Source organism: Rhipicephalus microplus, chromosome X, assembly GCF_043290135.1.
Source record: "Rhipicephalus microplus isolate Deutch F79 chromosome X, USDA_Rmic, whole genome shotgun sequence".
NCBI lineage: Eukaryota > Metazoa > Arthropoda > Arachnida > Ixodida > Ixodidae > Rhipicephalus > Rhipicephalus microplus.
The window spans coordinates 387,524,289-387,544,063 of record NC_134710.1 but is presented as its reverse complement, the minus strand read 5'-3'; the positions used below and the strand labels follow the sequence as shown (position 1 = coordinate 387,544,063).

General features: G+C 45.4%; 1 protein-coding gene across 1 annotated transcript in view; it reads left to right on the top strand.

Moving 5' to 3' along the window:
• LOC119161027 (nose resistant to fluoxetine protein 6) overlaps positions 1-19,775 on the top strand; it is a 204,287-nt gene that overhangs the window by 124,849 nt on the left and 59,663 nt on the right. The window contains exons 8-10 of the mRNA XM_075880084.1: positions 4,670-4,762; positions 10,424-10,592; positions 16,547-16,626. Coding sequence (XP_075736199.1) covers positions 4,670-4,762; positions 10,424-10,592; positions 16,547-16,626 — 342 coding nt within the window. The remainder of the gene's footprint in view (positions 1-4,669; positions 4,763-10,423; positions 10,593-16,546; positions 16,627-19,775) is intronic.

The following is a 19,775-nucleotide window of genomic DNA, read 5'->3' as shown; positions in this document are numbered from 1 at the left end:
GCCCTGACAATTCCATACCGTTAGGCTCGTGTGCAGCAAAGATGGCGTAAAACCTTGGGTGCTATGTAAGATGGCCCGATCTTGTCGAGCAGACAAGTTCGTTCAGATCTCGCTCTACGGCAGCAGCCATGGTACCAAGACAGTGCACTGATAAAAGACAGATAGCTCCGCTAATAAAAATGGCTGCAAGAATGCGAGTGGCGTCAGAAACGCATGTTCGGAAGCTGCGGTGGTTGCGAAAGAGACTCAGCGTGCGTAAAGCCCCTTGAGCGTGCGTAAAAGTCAGCGCCGCCAGTCAGTCAACAATTCAGCATTGCAGTGCCGCCACCTTGATTGTCGCGATATGTTTCTGCCAACAGACCACAAGCGTTAACGTTTGCCTTCCATCGCAGTCACAGAAATTACACTGCATTTGAGATCCGTCAACTATGCTTCATCTCCGAGTTCACCATGGATCTCGCACACGGCCATGAGCCGCAAAATGTTGCCGCTGGTTAACTTTCTCGGATTGACACCTCGTCAATCCAGCCATCGATAGACATGAAATAACTTGCAGCTGTTCAGAGCAACGATCCCGAGCTGCATCATCTTCGTTCTTCATCAATGTCTCTTTCAGTCACGGAGTTCCCGCTTCCATTTTCTACATCATTATTAACGTGCGTAACGTCTACTGGTGTGCCTCGGCCCTCCTTGCCGTCCACATTTCGTCGTGCAATTTTCGATCAACGGAACAACATGAGCCATCCTGTTATTCATGTGACTCAGAAGCTAGTAACTTCTCGGTTCCTTTAGCCAAGTATGAATGCTCACGTGCGACCCTGGGTACGTACCTGCCTTCAGTGCCAGCGTGTTAAAGTTCACCGTCACCCTGTCACGGCAACGTCTCCCTTTCGGCCTCCAGACGCAAGATTTTCCCACGTTCATCTGGGCATTGTCAGCCCTCTTCCACCTTAACAAGGTGTCTGTTAACTGCTGACATGTGTGGAGCGCTTCACCAGATGGCCAAAAGAGTTTCCCATTTCCGACCTCACAGCACCGACAGTTGCTAGGGCTTTCACAAACGGCGGTGTGTCGCGCATTGCATGCCTTTCTGTCGTCACCACCGATCATGGTCATCAATTGAGTAAGCCCTTTTCTCTGCATTTAACAATATCCTGGGCATTCCACACAGTCACACGACTGCCAACCACCATTCCGCCAATGACATGGTTGAACGGCTTCATCGACAACTGAAAGCTGCCCTCACTTCTCACGAGCCAAGGGAACGTTGGCTCGACCACCTTCCCTTTCTACTTCTGAGCATCCGATCAACAATAAAGGCGGATCTCGGCTGCTCATCAGCCTAGCTATGGCGTTTCCCTTCGTCTTCCAGGAGCATTATTTGAGCTATCGTCGCTACCTTCCACTGTTGGTGAGCGCTACGTTTCGTGACCTTGCTCCTGTAATTCCTGCCGACCAACACCCTCCGTTTGCCTCCGTCAGCCAAGATTTGCATGACTGAAGTCACGCTTTTGCTCAACGTGGTCAAATTCGACCGCCCCTCATACCGGCTAATGATGGCCCATTTCACGTACTGCATCGTACGCCAAAAACGTTCACGCTCGACATCAACTGTCACGAAGACGGTGTAGCTGCCGATTGTTTTAAACGTGCATACGTCGCCGCTCTCGTGTCCGGGTAATTTACATCTGCAATCTCGATGCTCTCATTCAAGCACGTTCTTTGGGCGACTCCTACGACACAGGTTCTACAGGGAAAAACCCTGTAGTGCCTCGGCACGTGGCGTGTGTCAAAGAAGAAATTGGCATTCGATTGCGCGTCGCGTGCAGGGCGAGAATTAAAAAAATCAGTTCGAAAGTCAACGCTGTCGGGACAGGTTCTGTCTCGTGTTAGGCCCGATATATTTATAGTAGTGAGGTCTAATTTACACAGTTTTGATTAGCGTTCTCATCAATAACGTACCGTTGATTAGTGTTGTTTAGCATGGTGTAGTTAGCGCGTCAACTGGCATGCTTCAGTTAGCACGGTTGCAGCTTTACACGGCTTTAATACTATGGTCTTATCAAGCTGGGGCTTAGTTAAGTCGGTCTTATCTTAGAAAAAGGAAAGAGGATAAAAAAAAAGACAGATAGATTGGCAAATAATTGGCCTAACCACCTTGGTCATAGCACGATCTGGCTTAACTAGCCAAGAGTACCACCGAGCCAAAGAGCTAACCAGCTGCATGTGCTCGGGTGGATGCAGCGGTGAAGGCGACAAAGAAGGCATGTATCGGCCGAGCAGTGCGCTAGAATTCACCGGCTGACCATGATGATTAACACGTGGCTTCAGGTTTAGCTACAGTCACGATGTTGTGAGACACTTCGCCCGAACGAATCTCATAGGCCACCGTGCTGATTGTTCCAAGCAGACTTAACACAGACACTAAAAATTTTCAAAATGAATGAAACAGGTGGGGCCCAACGTGATGCCACTTCTGGTGGCATTACGTTGAAGAGACCAATACAACCGTTGTATCCTCTCGAATATGCCGGACAAGCTGCAATATCTTGTAAAAAATCTTCCTAAAAGAAGAAACTCCACGCAAATTCTTCGGCCGGGAGCTGTTAAATACTAATTCGGAAGAGCGGCGAAGAAGAAGAAGAGGACTTGAGCGTGCCCGGATAGCATGCGCGCATTCCATTTTGTTTTAGTTTTTTAACCCAGCGTCTAATTAACAAGACGTTCTCTAGTATGGCTCCGCTTCCTGGTTTTCAACACTATGCCACAGTGGGGTGAGACAGCTAGATTTCACGCTTACCTAATCAGATTCATGCGATGAATGAGATGCGCAGATTATTATAAACCGACTAGTCATGCTCAGTGCCATAGTATAGCAAGATAAAATTAATAAACAATTGTTATCTCAACATACGAGTGCATTTTAATATGTCGCAGTACGAAAATACACAATTCTTACAATTTCTTCTAACTCAAAGGGCAACCAATGCTTCTACGCACATGGCCCCACCGCATTGGTCTAGCGGCTAAGTTACTCGGTTGCTGACCCGCAGATCGCGGAATGGAATCCCAGCTGCGGCGGCTGCATTTTACATGGAGGCCAAAATGTTGTAGGCCCGTGTGCTCAGATTTGAGTGCACGAGAAAGAACACCGGTGGTCAAAATTTCTGGAGCCCTCCGCTACGGCGTCACGCATAATCATATGGTGGTTTTGGGGCGTTAAACCCAACATTGATTGATTGATTGATTTGTGGGGTTTAACGTCCCAAAACCACCATATGATTACGAGAGACGCCGTAGTGGAGGGCTCCGGAAATATCGACCACCTGGGGTTCTTTAACGTGCACCCAAATCTGAGCACACGGGCCTACAACATTTCCGCCTCCATCGGAAATGCAGCCGCCGCAACCGGGATTCGAACCCGCGACCTGCGGGTCAGCAGCCGAGTACTTTAGCCACTAGACCACCGCGGCGGGGCAAAACCCAACATATCAATTAACTTTAACGCACATGTAAGAGGGTATCAAAAAGCATAGGCGTGCACACTAGGGTGGCAAAAAGGGGGGTGGGAGGGAGTGCTTTTCCCCCGAAGCACCTATGGTAGCGCGTAGGCTGCGCCATTCATTTACTCGGTCAGGCATGTCCCGCAATGATTGAACAAGCAGGGTTATGGGCACGCACGTTACGAACGATGATGGCGGCAGTCCAAAAAATATTTACTTCCAAAACTAGGGCAATGTTAGAAGCACCTCATGGCGTCATTTTCACTTGTTTTTCGTCTATTGTCAAGTATGTTGTCTTTTGCATCCTACTTGTGGTGCTGAGATGAAACTTGCCCCCCCCCCCAATGATGACGGACCCAGCACGCGCCTATAATGTAAAACCTCGTAACAGATTTTTTCCAAGCAAGTAAAAGACAATATTGTCAAGAAAGGCTTGCTTAGGCGTACACACAATGATAAGATAGAGAAGGACTAAACTAAGGCGAGTCTCCCGACTGTTTACCGAATCCACTTTGAGAGAAAATGAATACTTGCATCACAAGCTGTGCGTCTTTACAAGCAAGACATTGCGATTTTCGAAGCATTTTGCGGAGTCTTGCAACTGATATCGAGGATAATTTAGTCTACTATTCTCAGGCGGCCAACTCTGCTGCATTATGATACTTTTTTGTAACTTTAGACTAACAAAAATGCGAAAAAACGTGCCTTTACTTGCTTTTGAGTTTCACGTGTTCAGCGTACACTGAACGAACAGTCTCACATAGCCTAACACCATTTGCCTTACGACAAATGACCACTTGTAATTAGAGCTAGAGGAGCTCAAAATATTGATAAATATGGTTGACTACACATACCAAGCTTAGGGGAATATCCGAATGTTCTATATAGCCTCTACGATACAAGTGAAATCACCGCTGAGGTAAAGGCGCTGAAATCAATATTTTAACAATCGGATTTGATTTTTAGCATGTCTGTCTAAAAGTTGGCTCTAGGGACACTTCCTGTTCTACCATTTGTTATCCTTTCAACCTTTATTTTTGAGTGGCATTCCGTCGTGTATAAATGTTGCCTCTGAAATGTGAAGAACATTCTATAGCTTATGCCTTTCTCCATGTTTTACACGGGTTAGACGCTCTGAGGCTGACCAGTGCATAATTTCCTTACAGTGGATTTTTGGTTGCTTACGCTATATTCAACGAGGCGCACCAAAAAAAAGAACCAATTCCATGGCCACTAAAGGTTTTGAGGCGGCACGTGAGGTAAGTGCATTACCAGTGCCTGATTGCATCTTATTTTGCAGGTAACGTGGTCGGTGTCTTTCTTAGAAGGGACAAGTGCTTACTTAGACAGGCTCGAGACGAAAAATTCTTTCAGGCAACGCTAATGAGAACACATACCTATGTTCTAAAAATGCACTCATTCAATTAATTTTACGTTCTAAGTCAACTGCATTATTTTTCACCCTCCCACCTGAAGCTTTCTGGTCCAAATCAGGGACTGAACTACATACGAGATGGGCAAACCTTTGAAAGCAAATGATGGTATTGTGATATGACATCGTTTATGATATGTGATGTAATTCTGGCCCCGTTAGTGTTGCCCACTCTGGACGCCAAATTTTTTACGCTTGACATATATAACGTAATTTCCTTAGCAAAGGAAAAAATATTTCTGTTTTCGGGGTAGTTTTGCAAGTTGTAGCCCCATTAAGTATATTACTTCATAATTTCTCTATAAAAGCAGCATACAACCAATGCAAGGGAAGAGTAATTTCTCTGCTGTCCGTCGCCTCGTACGTCGAACGGCCTTTAATGTCGTCGAGACCCATGTATGAACACAGTAGCGCTCTCAACCAGCTGGGAATCAAGTGTAGCGCCAAAGCTAAGATTTATAGTGCGGAGAAGCATCTTCTCAACTCTGTGTGCCTAAATATTCGTCAAGCCTAAACTCTAGTTGGGAAGGCTGTTGTACATGTTCTTTATGTATTGAAAACAATCATTACCACTCACAGAGTTCACATTTTATGCAACTTTCTTGCGACTAAGATTATGCATCAGTCACATATCAGCCATTTTTGTTTCTATATGGCATTTTTTTTACTTTCTTTTGCGTACCTAGACACTTGCTAAAAATACATAGTTGACACCACTGTCACAAGAAGTGGTATAACACAAAATAAAAGCTTATTTTACAAAAGTAGTTTAACGTTAACTGTAAATTGGTATAACAGAGCTTGAGCAATGTCTATTGGTGTTTGGCATCTAGAAATCTGTTTAACGTCGATACACATTAATTGGTGCCTGGTGGCACATCTCCATACCAAAAATGTAGTTTACTAGAAGGAGGCAGCTGAATGGATGAGGTGGCCGTGCAAACATCTCGGCTTTATTCTCCGGCAGGTGACAGTCACGGCGGCGCTGTAGTCACGTTATACTGAAGAGCTCAAGAGTGGGTGTGTTTGGAGCACGCGCGTCGTAGCTTGCGGAAGCGTGTCATTCCTCGGTTTTGGCGCATTTATTGTATTGCTGAGCCTTTAACGATGTAGGCACATCTGCACATTCCTTGTTTCAGAACCCTACCGACACACACACACACACACACACACACACACACACACACACACACACACACACACACACACACACACACGCACACACACACACACACACACACACATACGCACACACACACAACACACGCAACACACACACACACACACACACTCACACACACACACACACACACACACACACACACACACACACACACACACACACACACACACACACACACACACAAAACGATGCGCTGTCGGAATTTGCCAGAATCTACCGAGCTGCTCACTGAATGTTGTGCGGCTTGAAGGCAGCACTTTGAGGCGTGCTACATTGTAAGCGGTCACTGGCGAATGAAAGCATGCGCTTGTTCTGTCGGCAGCCGACATATCCAGACCACTTATCCTCATTCGAGTACACATACGAGTGCCGCGTTTACTTTTGAGTCCCGAACTCTACGCTTTAGGGGTTTTCTTAGGCATAATATACAGCGCGGCTGCATATAAAGTCATTCTGTCTAAATTCATAGAAACCAGTTCTCATTTTCTATCACCAGCTGATATTGCGCTGCTTTTCAAATTTTCTATTGGCTTAATGTCATTGCAAGTGTGTGACCACTTGTGTATGACAATGTAATATCAATGCAGTTTTAGTAGGTCTGAAAAGTGTAGGCAGTCAGTGGGGCTTCATGTTTTGCGAAATTCAACTTCTTAAGTTGCATACGTACACGCAAACGCAGTTAACTCACACCCTCTCCCGCCCCGCCCAATTAACAATATCTTTGCAAAGCCCTTTAGAACGGCCGCTATTTGTACGTGGCGCAAACCTCGTCCAAGCACGGTTGGGACCTCATACTCTTGAAAAGTGAAAATTTCTTTGTGCGTTTGTTAAGAGACACGCTCTACCGAACTTCACCAACGGTAAACATGCGCCGCAGTACTACCCAGGATTTGTTTTTTTAAGGGAGGGGGGTGCAGAATGGCTAACTTTGGCAACTGGTGGTCGCGATGAATACGTGTAAGGATTTATTATCACCTGAAATCTTAATTTATGAAATAACTCCGGGGTAGGGCGGGTTCTAATTCACTCCCTCTCCGCCTCTATTTACGACCACCTGGTTGGGCGTGCTTTTTAGAGGGTATTTTAATTTTATTTCAGTACGCAGCTTTGAGAGCACAACTAATTTCCAAAGTTGGCTCTATTACTCGCAATAAACTTGTTGCCTGACCAACGCAAGAAGAAAGAATTAGTACAGAATGATTCAGAAAAAAGCCCACCCTTTCTGTTTCTTCTGTGTCCTTTTTTTTCTTCTGGATGTGGTTCGGCGTATATTAACTCAAAGTTATGCACAAGCTAGCTCAGTAACGAGTTAGGCTAAATTGCACCGAGAGCGGGGATCTCCACCATGAAAATCAGCTAGTTTAACTTTTTTACATTTCTCATACCTTGCAGCAACAGCTTCAGCTCAAGAACTAATTTGCAGCATTTCTCGAAGGTATTTATCAAAAAAGTAGGAATTTATAAAAATGTTCACGTATAAATGAGACCATTTTAATGATGCAGGGCAACTCAAGCGTGTTCAAGTCCCAATATAAGTATTGGGACTTTAAGCCAAGTGCTCTTCAAAACATCATTATCAGCTTTTTAGACTGCGTGATTCTGCCAATGTTCACAGTACAAAAGAAACGTGAAGGACATTTAACTTCAGGTACCGTGTGTAGTGATGGCGAGACTATAACGCCTCACTGTGTCGATCAGGTATTTTTCCTCGTAGTTTTAATGCATAGTAACCATTTTAAAAGTTTAGCCTAAAAATGAATATTTTTCGATCTCTCAAAAAGGCCATTATGGAGCTGAAATTCAGTACTTTGGCTAGTCGTATCTCAAGAGTTACGTCAGCTTGGGCTAGACACGAATGATAGGCAGGTAAAAAAAAGCTGCTTCAAAAAAGTGCGCTGTGGGAGCCGAATGGTATAGCAGTTCTTGTGCGCAGCCGGCAGAGACTTCAGTATTAATCGACTGCAGCAGTGCGACTACGGTCGACTCAGAAGGCATCAGGTGGCGAGGCGTGTTCACCCCACTCAACGGTTCTAGTACACTCTACCGAAGGCTAACGTCCATGCCTAAGCAAACCTTTGGGGTAGCTGTATAGTAGATGGCAGTGAAAGCGGAATGAGATAAAGTGGTGTGACAGCCAGAAGAGCATCGTTCACTGAACGCACAACTTTCGCTAAGGTGTCCATTCTGCGGCATCTTAAACACTATAGCAAAGCTAGAAGGAAACGCAATGCATGTCGTGTTTGCCCTCTAGCCCAACCACGATTTTTGTTTTTGAGAAGGAGTGTAAGCAGAGAACGTGGCGTTATGATGGCCGTTTACAGTGTAGTTGCGGCGTTATAGCCAGGTGAAACAGGTGTATGTCACTGAGATTTTTAAACATGAATTGATGCTATGAGCGATGATGACACTTGGTCTGAGATTGCCAGCTGGCGATGTGTCAAAGCTTTGATAAAATTGCAATTTATTATTTCGAAACGCGTCGAATGGAACGGATGCGTAGTAACGACGTGGTGAAGGAACTTATCATGGAGGCCACATTCATGATGCACTGGACCACTTTACTAACTCCAGACGGGGACACCACCCGCCAATCCAGAGGACTACAAAAGAAAAATGTGAGATATGAAAGACGCGTTTGTAACGCTGCCAGGCTATGTGATCGTGGCGCAGCAGAAGGCGAGCCCAGCAACTGTTGTCACTGATGCAGAGGTCATGGGTTCGACTCCAGTTGAAGGCTTTTTGTCATTTTATTGTCTTCATTTCTTCCACAACTTTTCCGTAACAACAATACATGACAGAAGTCTTGGTCGAACATCGCATAAAAGAATTTCACGTTAAAAACAAAAGACTCAGCAATATAGGGAAAAATTTACACAACTTCAACATGAATTCGGGCTCCAAGCAGTCTTTTACCCCACAGAATTCATATTGACATCAAATATAGTTCCAGTTGATTTTTGTGAATTAGTCTCTAGCACCGCCAACAAGTATGTTAAAACGGCTCCACAAGAAATTTCACTGCAAAACTTTACAGCAATAGATCAACTAGTTGTAGTATGAGCCATGAAGCATGGGAAGATAGTATGGGTGAGATGGTATTACCAAAGCGTCTACAGCCAGCTTGTCGGTAGCTGTTGTAACGTTAACTTAGCGAGATATACAAAATAAGGCTGATGTCTGGGAAGCAGCAGGCAAAAAATCCTAAAGTAGAAAAATACAGTTGCTTCAGCCAACATGCATATCGTGGTTTGCGACACATAAATTCTGGCAGTTTTGAAATCTGTTATATAAGGGCTATAGCTACCGTCCAATAAAACTACATTAACTGAGGCCTCATTCATGCGTTCATAATGATTCTGATGAATGTGCGGTGTGCGTGATTCCGGGTTGGCGGGATTCAATGACACGACCTGTGGGTCAGACTTCGAGCACCCTAACCAATAGACTCTTGCTCTTGCTTCTGTGGCTGCACGATAGTCCGTCATCGCGAGTTGATATGCGGCAACGTGTACACAGAGTCAGAGTTTCCTGATACTTCTCGCATATTTTTTACTTGAAAACGAGCGTAAAATAGCAATGAAAGGTGAGAATATTTTCTTGTTAGCAAAAGCAACGCCGTTTGAGCTACACAGGAAGCATCGAAACTGCCAGGCCAGCCTAAATTCTCTTTATGAGTTTTTACATTTATAAGAGTAGGCAGACACGGCTTGTAAAATATATCAATACAGTTTTTTAAATATTTGTTCATTTACTTTCGCGAGGCAGGAATTAGTAATTGTGAGCACTTCTCAAAATGAAACAAATAATGGAAAAGTAAGTGGTGACGTTTTTCACGACGTGTAAAAAGCCGGTGTCTAGAATGCTTATTGAACAACGTATTCTCATGTCGGCTTTAAAAAAGAGCGTTGTATTTACGCTAACTTGATAAAATGAATAAACAACTAAACGCTGCAATAAAACTATGCGTCCTGAAGGAAACATCCCCATGAGTCGTAGTTGCATATTGTACTTTTAACTACCTCTATAACATTGCAATTTTTGTAGCACTTTGCAGTAAGTAATGTGATCGAAGCGACAAAGAGGCATTGTGGCTTCGAAATGTTTGAGGCTTTTTTTCACATCGCTCTGAAACCAGTAACGTGACACCCAACTTCAGCGCCTTAATGAGCTTGGTAATTTCCCTTGTTTTAATTAGCATTGAAAATATGTACGAGGCACGCTTCTTGCCAAATATACTCTATGCGGAGTTCATGAGACTGAAACAGGTGAATAATCACTTCATTCATTTTCTCTCTTTTATCACAGATTGACGGGACCAGCATTCTTATTTGTACTGTTCGCGTTACTGTACCCTGCCCTACTGAATGGGCCAGTAGCCGACCACATTAGAGAAGACAATTTCGTCAAGCCATGCCAAAGCTCCTGGTGGACGCCCCTGGTGCACGTCTTGAACATTCGGCCCATAAAGAAGATGGTAATTTGTATCACTAGTAATAATTGACAAAGATAGTGTTCCGTGACACTAAGTAGGCCATTTAAATGCTCACAAAAATTGGGAACATGCTCTTACTCCAGCCACGTGTCACAATTTCTTCACGCGAAATTAGTTTCGGGCTTGAACGAACACGGGCGCTGTAAGAAAGCGTAACTTCAGTGAACTTACGCGTATATTCAGTCGCGTAGGAGTTTCATTAAAAAGTAAAGTCACAGAAGAGCCCGAATTCTGAACAGTGCTGAAGCCCGAAACTTTTTCGAAGGTGGTTTAAACACTCTGTATGCATGTTCGTGTGTGCGCTCATATACATTGAAAAACGGAAAAAATTTTAGAAGAGATTAGAACCCACTCCCCACAATCATTCTTCCTCATTGTGCCAGTAATTCTTTCTAATGAACAACAACTTAGGTCACGCACAATTTACAAAGCTTGCTCTCTGTTTGCTAAAATTTCTGTCTCAACAAACACTTCACTAAGAAAACATCACTATATTTTGGGAAATGTGAACGATCAGCCATTAGAAGACATTCTGGGTCGTTTCCTTCTTCTGGCTTCAAACTTGTTCATGCGAGCACTTGCGTGCTGTCATCTGGACTGCAGTAGCAGTTCCCATATGGCATTTCACAGAGTAAAAATTACACATCATCTCCCTCTACGGGCAACCATGGTGGGATGCGAAAGCGTCACAGGGGGTGCGCATAGAGTTTCCGTTTCGTTTCACTTGGCAACACAACCCAATAGAAGGTAGAGTAATAGAATGTATTGTGAAGAGAGCAGAAGTTTGAACAGGGTTGTTGCGTCTTTAGATGAAGATAGTACGTGATTCATAGCGTCGGGGCGTGCGGTATCTTGAAGACGATCGCTGCTCGGTACGCCGGCTCGCGTGGCCTCGTCGCTTGGGCATCACCAGGTGCCGCTCGACGCTGCCGTTGCGCCTCGATTTTCCGAGCCCAGAGGTCGCGGTCGGCTATATAACGATAACGTTCCACTTCGGCGTGCCGATCCCTTGCTGATTACGTAGAAGTTTCTTGCTGACGTTGACGTTTATGTTCGGCTCCCCGAGTCATCTTCTGCTCTGCGGTGGTGGCACCAATGCTGCAAGAGCACCGACGTTGAAGCTGTTCATTACTTCTTGCACACTGTTGCATAGAGAATGACAGAAGCACCGCAAACGCGTCATGTATACTGTGCCGAGTCACTTGCGTCACCTCTCGGCATACAAAGCTTTAGAGAGGGAGGGAGAGACATACACCCAATGATTTGCGGCGCCGCACCAGTAGCGGAGAAAAAGATTGGGTAGGAGCGCATACATGCGTAAGAGAGCAGAATGAGAGAGAGATGGGCATGCGCAGTCTGAGTGTGGACGCCACAGAAGGAACACTGCCCCGAGCAAAAGGTGCTGTCGCATCAAATGCCACTTTTGTTTCAACAGCGGAGCTGTTCTAGGGCTGGGCCTAATAGACCAGTTTAGGTTGTATGTATATTCTTTAATGTTACCGTGTTATCGCAATATCGGTGTGTGCTTACCGTAATACCAGAACGCGCGTTTCAATAAAAATTTTAGCTCCCCAAACGCAAAAGTTTACGTACCTACGTAAGTGTACTCTTTCACGTGTCCAAAAATCACTAAATGACGAGAATAAATGCGCCTCAACTATATTTGATTTAAATAAGAGTGAATCATCGCTGCGTGAAAATCATCTGGCGCGTTTAGCTTATGTAGTATCGCTAAGAGGTGCAAAAATACCGAGTTATCGAATTCGGTGTCGACACCTTGTGGCGTGAAAAATCGACTTGCTGCGCAAACTTGAAGGAAAACGATAAGGAATACACGAAAGAACGCAGAATACCAACTGTTTATTGCCGTTTCATGAAGCCAATATAGGCATGCTACGCTGCGCTTCCACGATGAGCACAAAACCAAAGGTGCCGCAAACATAGCCGTCACAAAATACGTCAAGAGTGACAACCACCACAATTTAAACTGCATATTCTCAAGGCGTACACTTCTGTTTTATCTAATTTATTATCTTGTTTATCTTTGTATTGCGCCAAGCATTGTCACCAATCAGTATAGATTGTGGCGGTTGTCACGTTTGAAGAGTTTTGTGACGGCTATGTATGCGGCACCTTTTGTTTCTGGCGCATCGTGGAAGCGTAGCGTAGCATGCATATATATTGGCTTCATGAAACTACAATAATAGTTAGTGGTCTGCGCTTTTTCCTGTCTTCCTTCTCATTTTCCTTCAAGTTTGCGCAGCAAGTCGATTTTTCAAGTATTAACCAACTATAGTCTGCAAAAAAAGTATTCCTTCAACAAATACCTTGTGACGCTTCGTGGAGCCATTGTCATGGACACGTTTGTTAACGCGTAGTGTTTATGAGGCGTGATAATGGATTGAAAAAGGCAACCTATTCGTGACTATGCCACGGCAACTTATATACACAAGTAGTAAAATGAACGATGTTTCTGCAATAATATTCTTATTATTGCCTGATAAACTAAACCCCACTAGATGGGGCACCTATCGAGCCTGTCAGGGGCTTTAGGCCTCTCACGTTTACGGCTCCAGTATTCTAGGCATTATAGGTAATTCTAGCTTAGGTACGTCGGCCGAAATAGGGTGACTGCAAATTATAGTTGTATTTCGCCTGATTTGAACTTGGCGGCTAGAGTTTTCGCAGAGCGGACATCGCGCGTAGCCCCAAATGAAGGTTTATTTTCGAGGTTGAGCCATAAATTTAAAGCCCATCAGGCGAGTAGTTTACATTTCGTAAAGAAGTCTACGTTTCGCAAAGGCCCACGCATATGCAGATTTTTTGGGGTGTGCGCTAACACGGTAACGTAAAAAACCATACGTACAAGGTAAAAACCTCTAATGATAGATGAGTGTCCCCATTCAAGTGATGCTCTGGTAAGTAAGACAACCCACCGATGGCGTAACCAAATCAGTCACGTACAAAGCCGCACCCACACACTGAAACATGGAAGTGCGGCTCGAGCGTGAATGGGGTCTCAGGGCAATGTAACAGGGGCGGGTGCGGCAGGGGCTGCCGCACATATTTCCCCCCTCACCTAACTGTAAGACAACATGATCAAAGGCACTCACAGAAAATTCCAACAAATCAAAGAAGATAGCAAGAAAAAAATTGGTGCTGTATCTTCATGTTCATCTGCAAATGTCGTCTAAAGACGGTAGTCTTGCGTCTGGAGAAATTGAACAAAACGTTTATTTGATGTTCTGCGCAAGAAAATCGGTGAATTGTATTCTGGAGGCGCTGCGTTAGAGTGCCTCGAGCGTGCAGCGGAGGCGAACGAGCGCACCAAGTCACGTCACACGTGAGACAAGAGCGCTATCTGGCAGTTATCTTGCAAAACGAAACGCGCGGCTCTGAGGCGGGCGTGCGTGCCCTTCTCAGAGGTTATAAGGTGTAGAACGCTAGGCGACGGGTAGGTGCCACGACCGTGTCGTCCTAGCAAAGCGTTGGAAATACTTCCATTTTCGTGCAAGCAAGCGGTGCATGGTCAGCACCGCGTGGTAAATGCTATGGTCCTTAGAATAACCGATATATGCCTTTTCTAGTAAAAGACGCACATACAGAATATAAAGGTGTTGTTATGGTGCCTCAGATATGCGCGATAATTGCTTTTTAATTGACAATCGCACAAATATGAATGCTGAATCTTGATCAACACTGGTGGGCGCTGCGGATGGGGTCGGCAATTTGGGGTATCCGCTGATGCCGTTTAAAGTGCCCAGTACCATTAAAAGTGAACAAACAGACAAAAATTTTTGCGTCGAAGGTCGCCAAGAGAGACTATCGTCTTTAAAACGCAAAAGAGGCGCAGCTCCGCTGTTTCTGCCTAAATAAAACGAGCATCATTTGTCAGATGGAGGGTGCATACGATAAAATCACGCCCCGTGCGAGACCAGCCGCCCATTGGTTATCAAGCAGAGAGAAAACGCCCTGTTCCTCTTTCGCAAGGAGCATGAAGAAACGCCAGGGGAGCGAGGGCTGCGTCGACCGAAAAGCGCGGTCGCTGGCCAACGCGACAGGCAGAACACGGCTCGTAAATACGCTGTGCTCTAAGAGCTTGCTTCATGTACTATCGGCGTCAAATGAAACCCGAACAGCAGAGCGCGTGTTTCAAGCATTAGAAACAGTATAGTGTTGGCCGTCCAGTCATCACCATTGACATGCGTGCACATCCGGTTTGGTAGCACTGCGCGATCCCCTCCCCACCTACAGTGCGTTATCCCTGTTTCGGGTCTAGTTTTTGCATGGCGGTAATGGTGGCCATCGTGGGCATGCCAAGCGCCTTTGATCGTATCACTCGCAATTCCTTGCTTTTACTTCAGCGTCGCAGTGCAATCGGTGACCTGGCACGATAAAATGAAAAGAGAAATACAATCTGGTTGTGGTTGATTTTCAAATGATCGCCGTATCTCGTTCGCCAGCTCTGCTTCACCTGCGCCCTTCTTTCAGAGACCGACACGAAAAGGCTTCACTTTAACTGGAAATGCCGAGCGTTTCTTCGTGAAGAGAGATGGCAAATTGTTTGGTTTTACCGGCACGAAGTGAAAAAGCGTGAAATTACCAGCATTATGAACCGACCTTTGTCTACTCTAAATAAAATTTGCCAGGCATTCTGTGATGATGAACTCTGTGATGACCAACCGTGCTACAATACTCGCCTTAGGCTGCAGTAGTTTAACCTCTGCATTTTTTCATTTTAAATACCATACCTGGAACACCAGCAGAAATGTTGCACTATAAAGGGAACATGCAGTGCTGCCACACCGGATGTGCGGCCCTTACTGTGTCCATGACTGGTGGACGGCGTGCACTATGCCGTTGATAAGGCTTGTGCCATGCGCTCCGCTGTTCGCGTTTCCTTTGATGCCGATAGTAGATAAAGCTTGCAAATGGCTTCGGTCCCTGGAGTTGTCATTCTCGCTGAAGTCAACGCTTTAAGATAACATGGAAAACAAACCATTTCAGAGCTGGCCAGCACCACCACGGTCTCCTTGCATAGGCCCTGAATATTCTGTGGCACACAAGATATTAATCAAAAAACGTACCAGAGCCATTTAAGAGCTGGCTCCTTTTGCGGGGGGGGGGGGGGGGGGTTGTTTCTGGTCGTTTCGCCGGTGTCTACATTGCTCCCCGAGAGGTGCGCTGTGCTCTTCGTTTCAAGAACGCTCAATAGATGGCGCACCGCCACTCAGGCGATGCTCGCTGCGCTCTCGGCGCGTGCTGTAGGTTGGTAGGAGGCTGCTAAGTCGCCGCGCTTATATAAAGCGCTCGCTCTCGGCATGCTTCCTTTCTCTTTCACCCGACATCACTCTGTGCGCATCCACTGTGATTACCGCGGAAGCCAAGATGGTGGCGTGGAGGGTATGCAATGCGGCTGCAGCGCGGGCTCAGCGTCAGGACCCCACTCGAACTCCGCACTACATCCTATTGTTTAAGAACCTCTGGCTTTGTATTTTTCAAATCACAAAGCCATTTTAATGAAAGCAGAACGTTCCTTTGAGCTTAAGTGGTTTGAAAATAAGCTATTGAACAAAATTTATATACTGCATCGGTATATAAATATCTGTATATAGTTCATTGGTATGTAAGTAATAATCAATGTGTCTATACAATCACACCAAAACAACTCTCGTGTCGCGTCTTCGTATGATCATGATGAGCATTAGCACAAAGGAGTCATGGTTTACCCGATTTAACCTCTGGAGCAAGCTCCTTCACCATCATTCCCTTCGTGGATATGCGGGAGTTTTTCGTAATCATATGATTCCTAGTGAAAGTATGCATGTTATGAATTCTCCAAGATATGGGTGCGTAAATGATGTTACATTTATAAACTGCCACCAAAAGTGAGTAAAATTTCACGTGCCTTGGCTTTCGCTTTACGTTTTTTTCAGTGTGCCGCCCACATGTGGTACCTTTCGTGCAACTTCCAGATATACCTTGTGTGTTTCGGATTCATCATACTGATGAAAAGGTAGGAGAGAAAAGAAAATGAGCATTCATCTTAGTAGTGTTTTGCAAATACTTTTGAAGCATGTTTTTCACAAAAAGGAAGTGCACCCTAATGTACTCATAACTGATATCACAATCGGGGAACATTCCGCACAAAACTCGGATACTGCCCACACACTCACTGCCGCTCCTGTAGTCATATTCGTATTTCTTTTCTTCGTTTTAAGGCAAGAGCCTAGCGTTTGATGTTCACGTCCGTCCATCAATACGCTGAAACAGACGCTACTGCGCTGGTGCTTTTCTTGCATAGCGTCGCTTTGCCCAGCGTGTCCAATGATTCAAGGAGGGAGACGCGCGCATCGTGTTTCATTCTGACCGACTCAATGGGCGCAAATATTCACAGAACGTACTTTGGAATATAAAAAGTGTCCCAAACTTTCGTGCCGTTATAGCAGTATTTAAGCTGTGCAGCAAGAACCAAGTCTCGGTCTAGTTATTCCTAAATATCCTAAAATATGTGCAGTTGAAGACATCTAACTGTCAGGCTATCGGCGTCGTTGCGAGGGTACGGCGTGTTTACAGACAAATTGCACAGTCATCAACAAAATTTATTGGGGGAAGCTGTCGAACGAAGTCAGTAATAACATCTGCGCTTAAATATTCTGCCAAGAGAAGGGGTACATGTCGCATCCTGTTTATGTTCCTATTACTCAATTAGATCATTTTACTTCTGAAATAACCACACTCTCATTAAACGTATGATTCAGCATACCATTATCTTATACTTTTTATTTGTTCTACAAAACTAAAATATATAGCACAGCTGCTTTACTGATGGGTTCAGATAGTCGTAAATGAAAAAAAAAAGAGGGAAAGAGGAGAAAGGCCGCGAGGTTAACCAGATGTCGTCATCCGGTTTGATACCCAGACCTGGGGTTGGTAACAAGGAGCAAGAAAGAGGGTGTGAGAAAGAGATAAAAAAGGAGAAAAAAAAACGCACGTGCACTAAGGAGAAAAAAACACACAGGAAGGGCATTCTAGCTGCAACCGTTCAGAAAGGCCGGTTGATTGCAAAAAACACCGTAGTGCACTCAAGGCTTTCTTCTCTGATGGTGCATTCAGGCAATATGTAATTTTTTTTTCCTCCAGCAGAGGTTGCTTACCTAATTTGCTGAGCTCTTTGGGAAATCACAGTAGCTGTCCACTATAATGTAGGATGTAACAAAAGATATGTTGGGTGGTGTGTTTGTTATCACAGTGGTCACAGCCTGTGGCAACGAAGAAACAATCCCAATGCGAAAAGTGTAGATGGTGGTGAAGGCAACGCCCAACTACAGCCTACACAAAAGGGTTGCGTTTCTGCGGTGAAGCCTCGACGGGACTTCAAGACTTATTGTAGTATCAAGCGAGTGCAATCGGGCGTGCTTGAAGTGCGAGTGATTATATTGTGACGTGGTAGGTTGACGAGCAAGCTCGTCAACACACGAGCAACATCACTTGTAGACAGTGGTTGTCGCAGTGAATGGTCTTCTACGTGGGCTGAAAGAGCTGCTTGATCGGCCCGTTCATTGCCGATGATTCCGCAGTGACTGGGTAACCACTGAAATGTAATATAGCACACTTTCTCAATTTGGTGCTGCATAACCCCTGCTATCTCTATAGCACCAGTTGCTTGTGTGCTCCACGCCGTAAGGCTGCAGTGCCACCTTCGAATCGCAGAAAATAGTCCACATGCGTGTAGGCTGATCTGTTACGAAATATAACACGGTACGAAGTGCTGCCAATTCTGCTGCCGTTTATGTTACGTGGGCTGTCTCGTATTTAATTGTTGTTGCCAACCTTGGTATTACTACTGCTCCGGTTGAGCTGTTCGGCAGAACCGACACGTCAATGTATATAATATTACGCTTGGAGGAGACCCTCAAGGGTGGAAAGGGGCCGTTTATTAGGTCGTGAGGGTGAGCTCTAAGCAGCCGACTGGTTAAAGGTCATTCTGATTCTTCTTAACTAAGAGCGGCAATCGCGTTTACCGTAGTTTTCGTTGTCTTCGTCCATGTGTGCAACATTCCTCTCCGCGCAGACAAAGGCCTCTGGACGAGTCAGCCGAGTTGTCTTGGGGTGTATAGTTTAAGGTGGGAAACATGAGCCACTTGAGCCTTGGTAGCTTGTCGACCACTCACCGTGAGGCGAGCTATTACATAGGTGAGCTCTCTAATTCTGTCGACAAAGACAAAAAAAAACAATCGTAAGTGGCCAAAACTTTTAGCATAATCCGAGCTTGCGCATGGGAGTCCTCAACCACACCAAATCAACATGGAGATAAATCACAGGTCAGTGGTAAATGTCATCGCGTGCTTTCACTTTGTCTTGCGATGCCAATGTGCGTAGGCGGGCTATGCGACGCGCACCTTCGGCAAGGCAGAGGGTCTCGGCGACAGTGACGTTGTAATCACAGAACGGTAAGAATAATGGGTTTATTGTGTGCCGAAGCGAACGTGCATATAGCAAAAAGAAAGGGCTACAACTTGTCGTCTTGTGCTTCGGGGTGTTGAACGCGTACGTAATGAACAAGAGTACGTCATCCCAGTTATTGTGGTCGAATGAGATGTACATAGATACCATGTTTATAATTGTGCTGTTGGTACGCTCCTTCAAGCCATTTGTTTGAGGTGGTTTGGGGGCGTTTTGGGTGCCGAGTGATGCAGGCGGGATTCACACAAACGAAGTAGCTCTTCCACGACATCCACAGTGAATTGTCGTTCACGATCGCTGATACTAAGGCGAGGTGGGCCGTGTCGGAGGATGACGTACTGTAGCAAGAACGACGAGACGTCACTGGCAGTTGCGGAGGGCACGGGCGCTGTCTCACAGTAGCGTGTGTGGTAGTCGACGCAAACAATTATGCATCAGTTGCCCTTAGCTGATTTTGAAAAGGCGTCTAGGAAGTAAATCCCCAATTGTTCAAAAGATGCACTGCGCCCCGCCGCGGTGGTATAGTGGCTAAGGTACTCGGCTGCTGACCCGCTGGTCGCGGGATCGAATCCAGGCTGTGGCGGCTGCATTTTCGATGAAGGCAGAATTGTTGTAGGCCTGTGTGCTAAGATTTGGGTGAAAGTTAAAGAACCCGAGGTGGTGGAAATTTCCGGAGCCTTCCACTACGGCGTCTTTCAT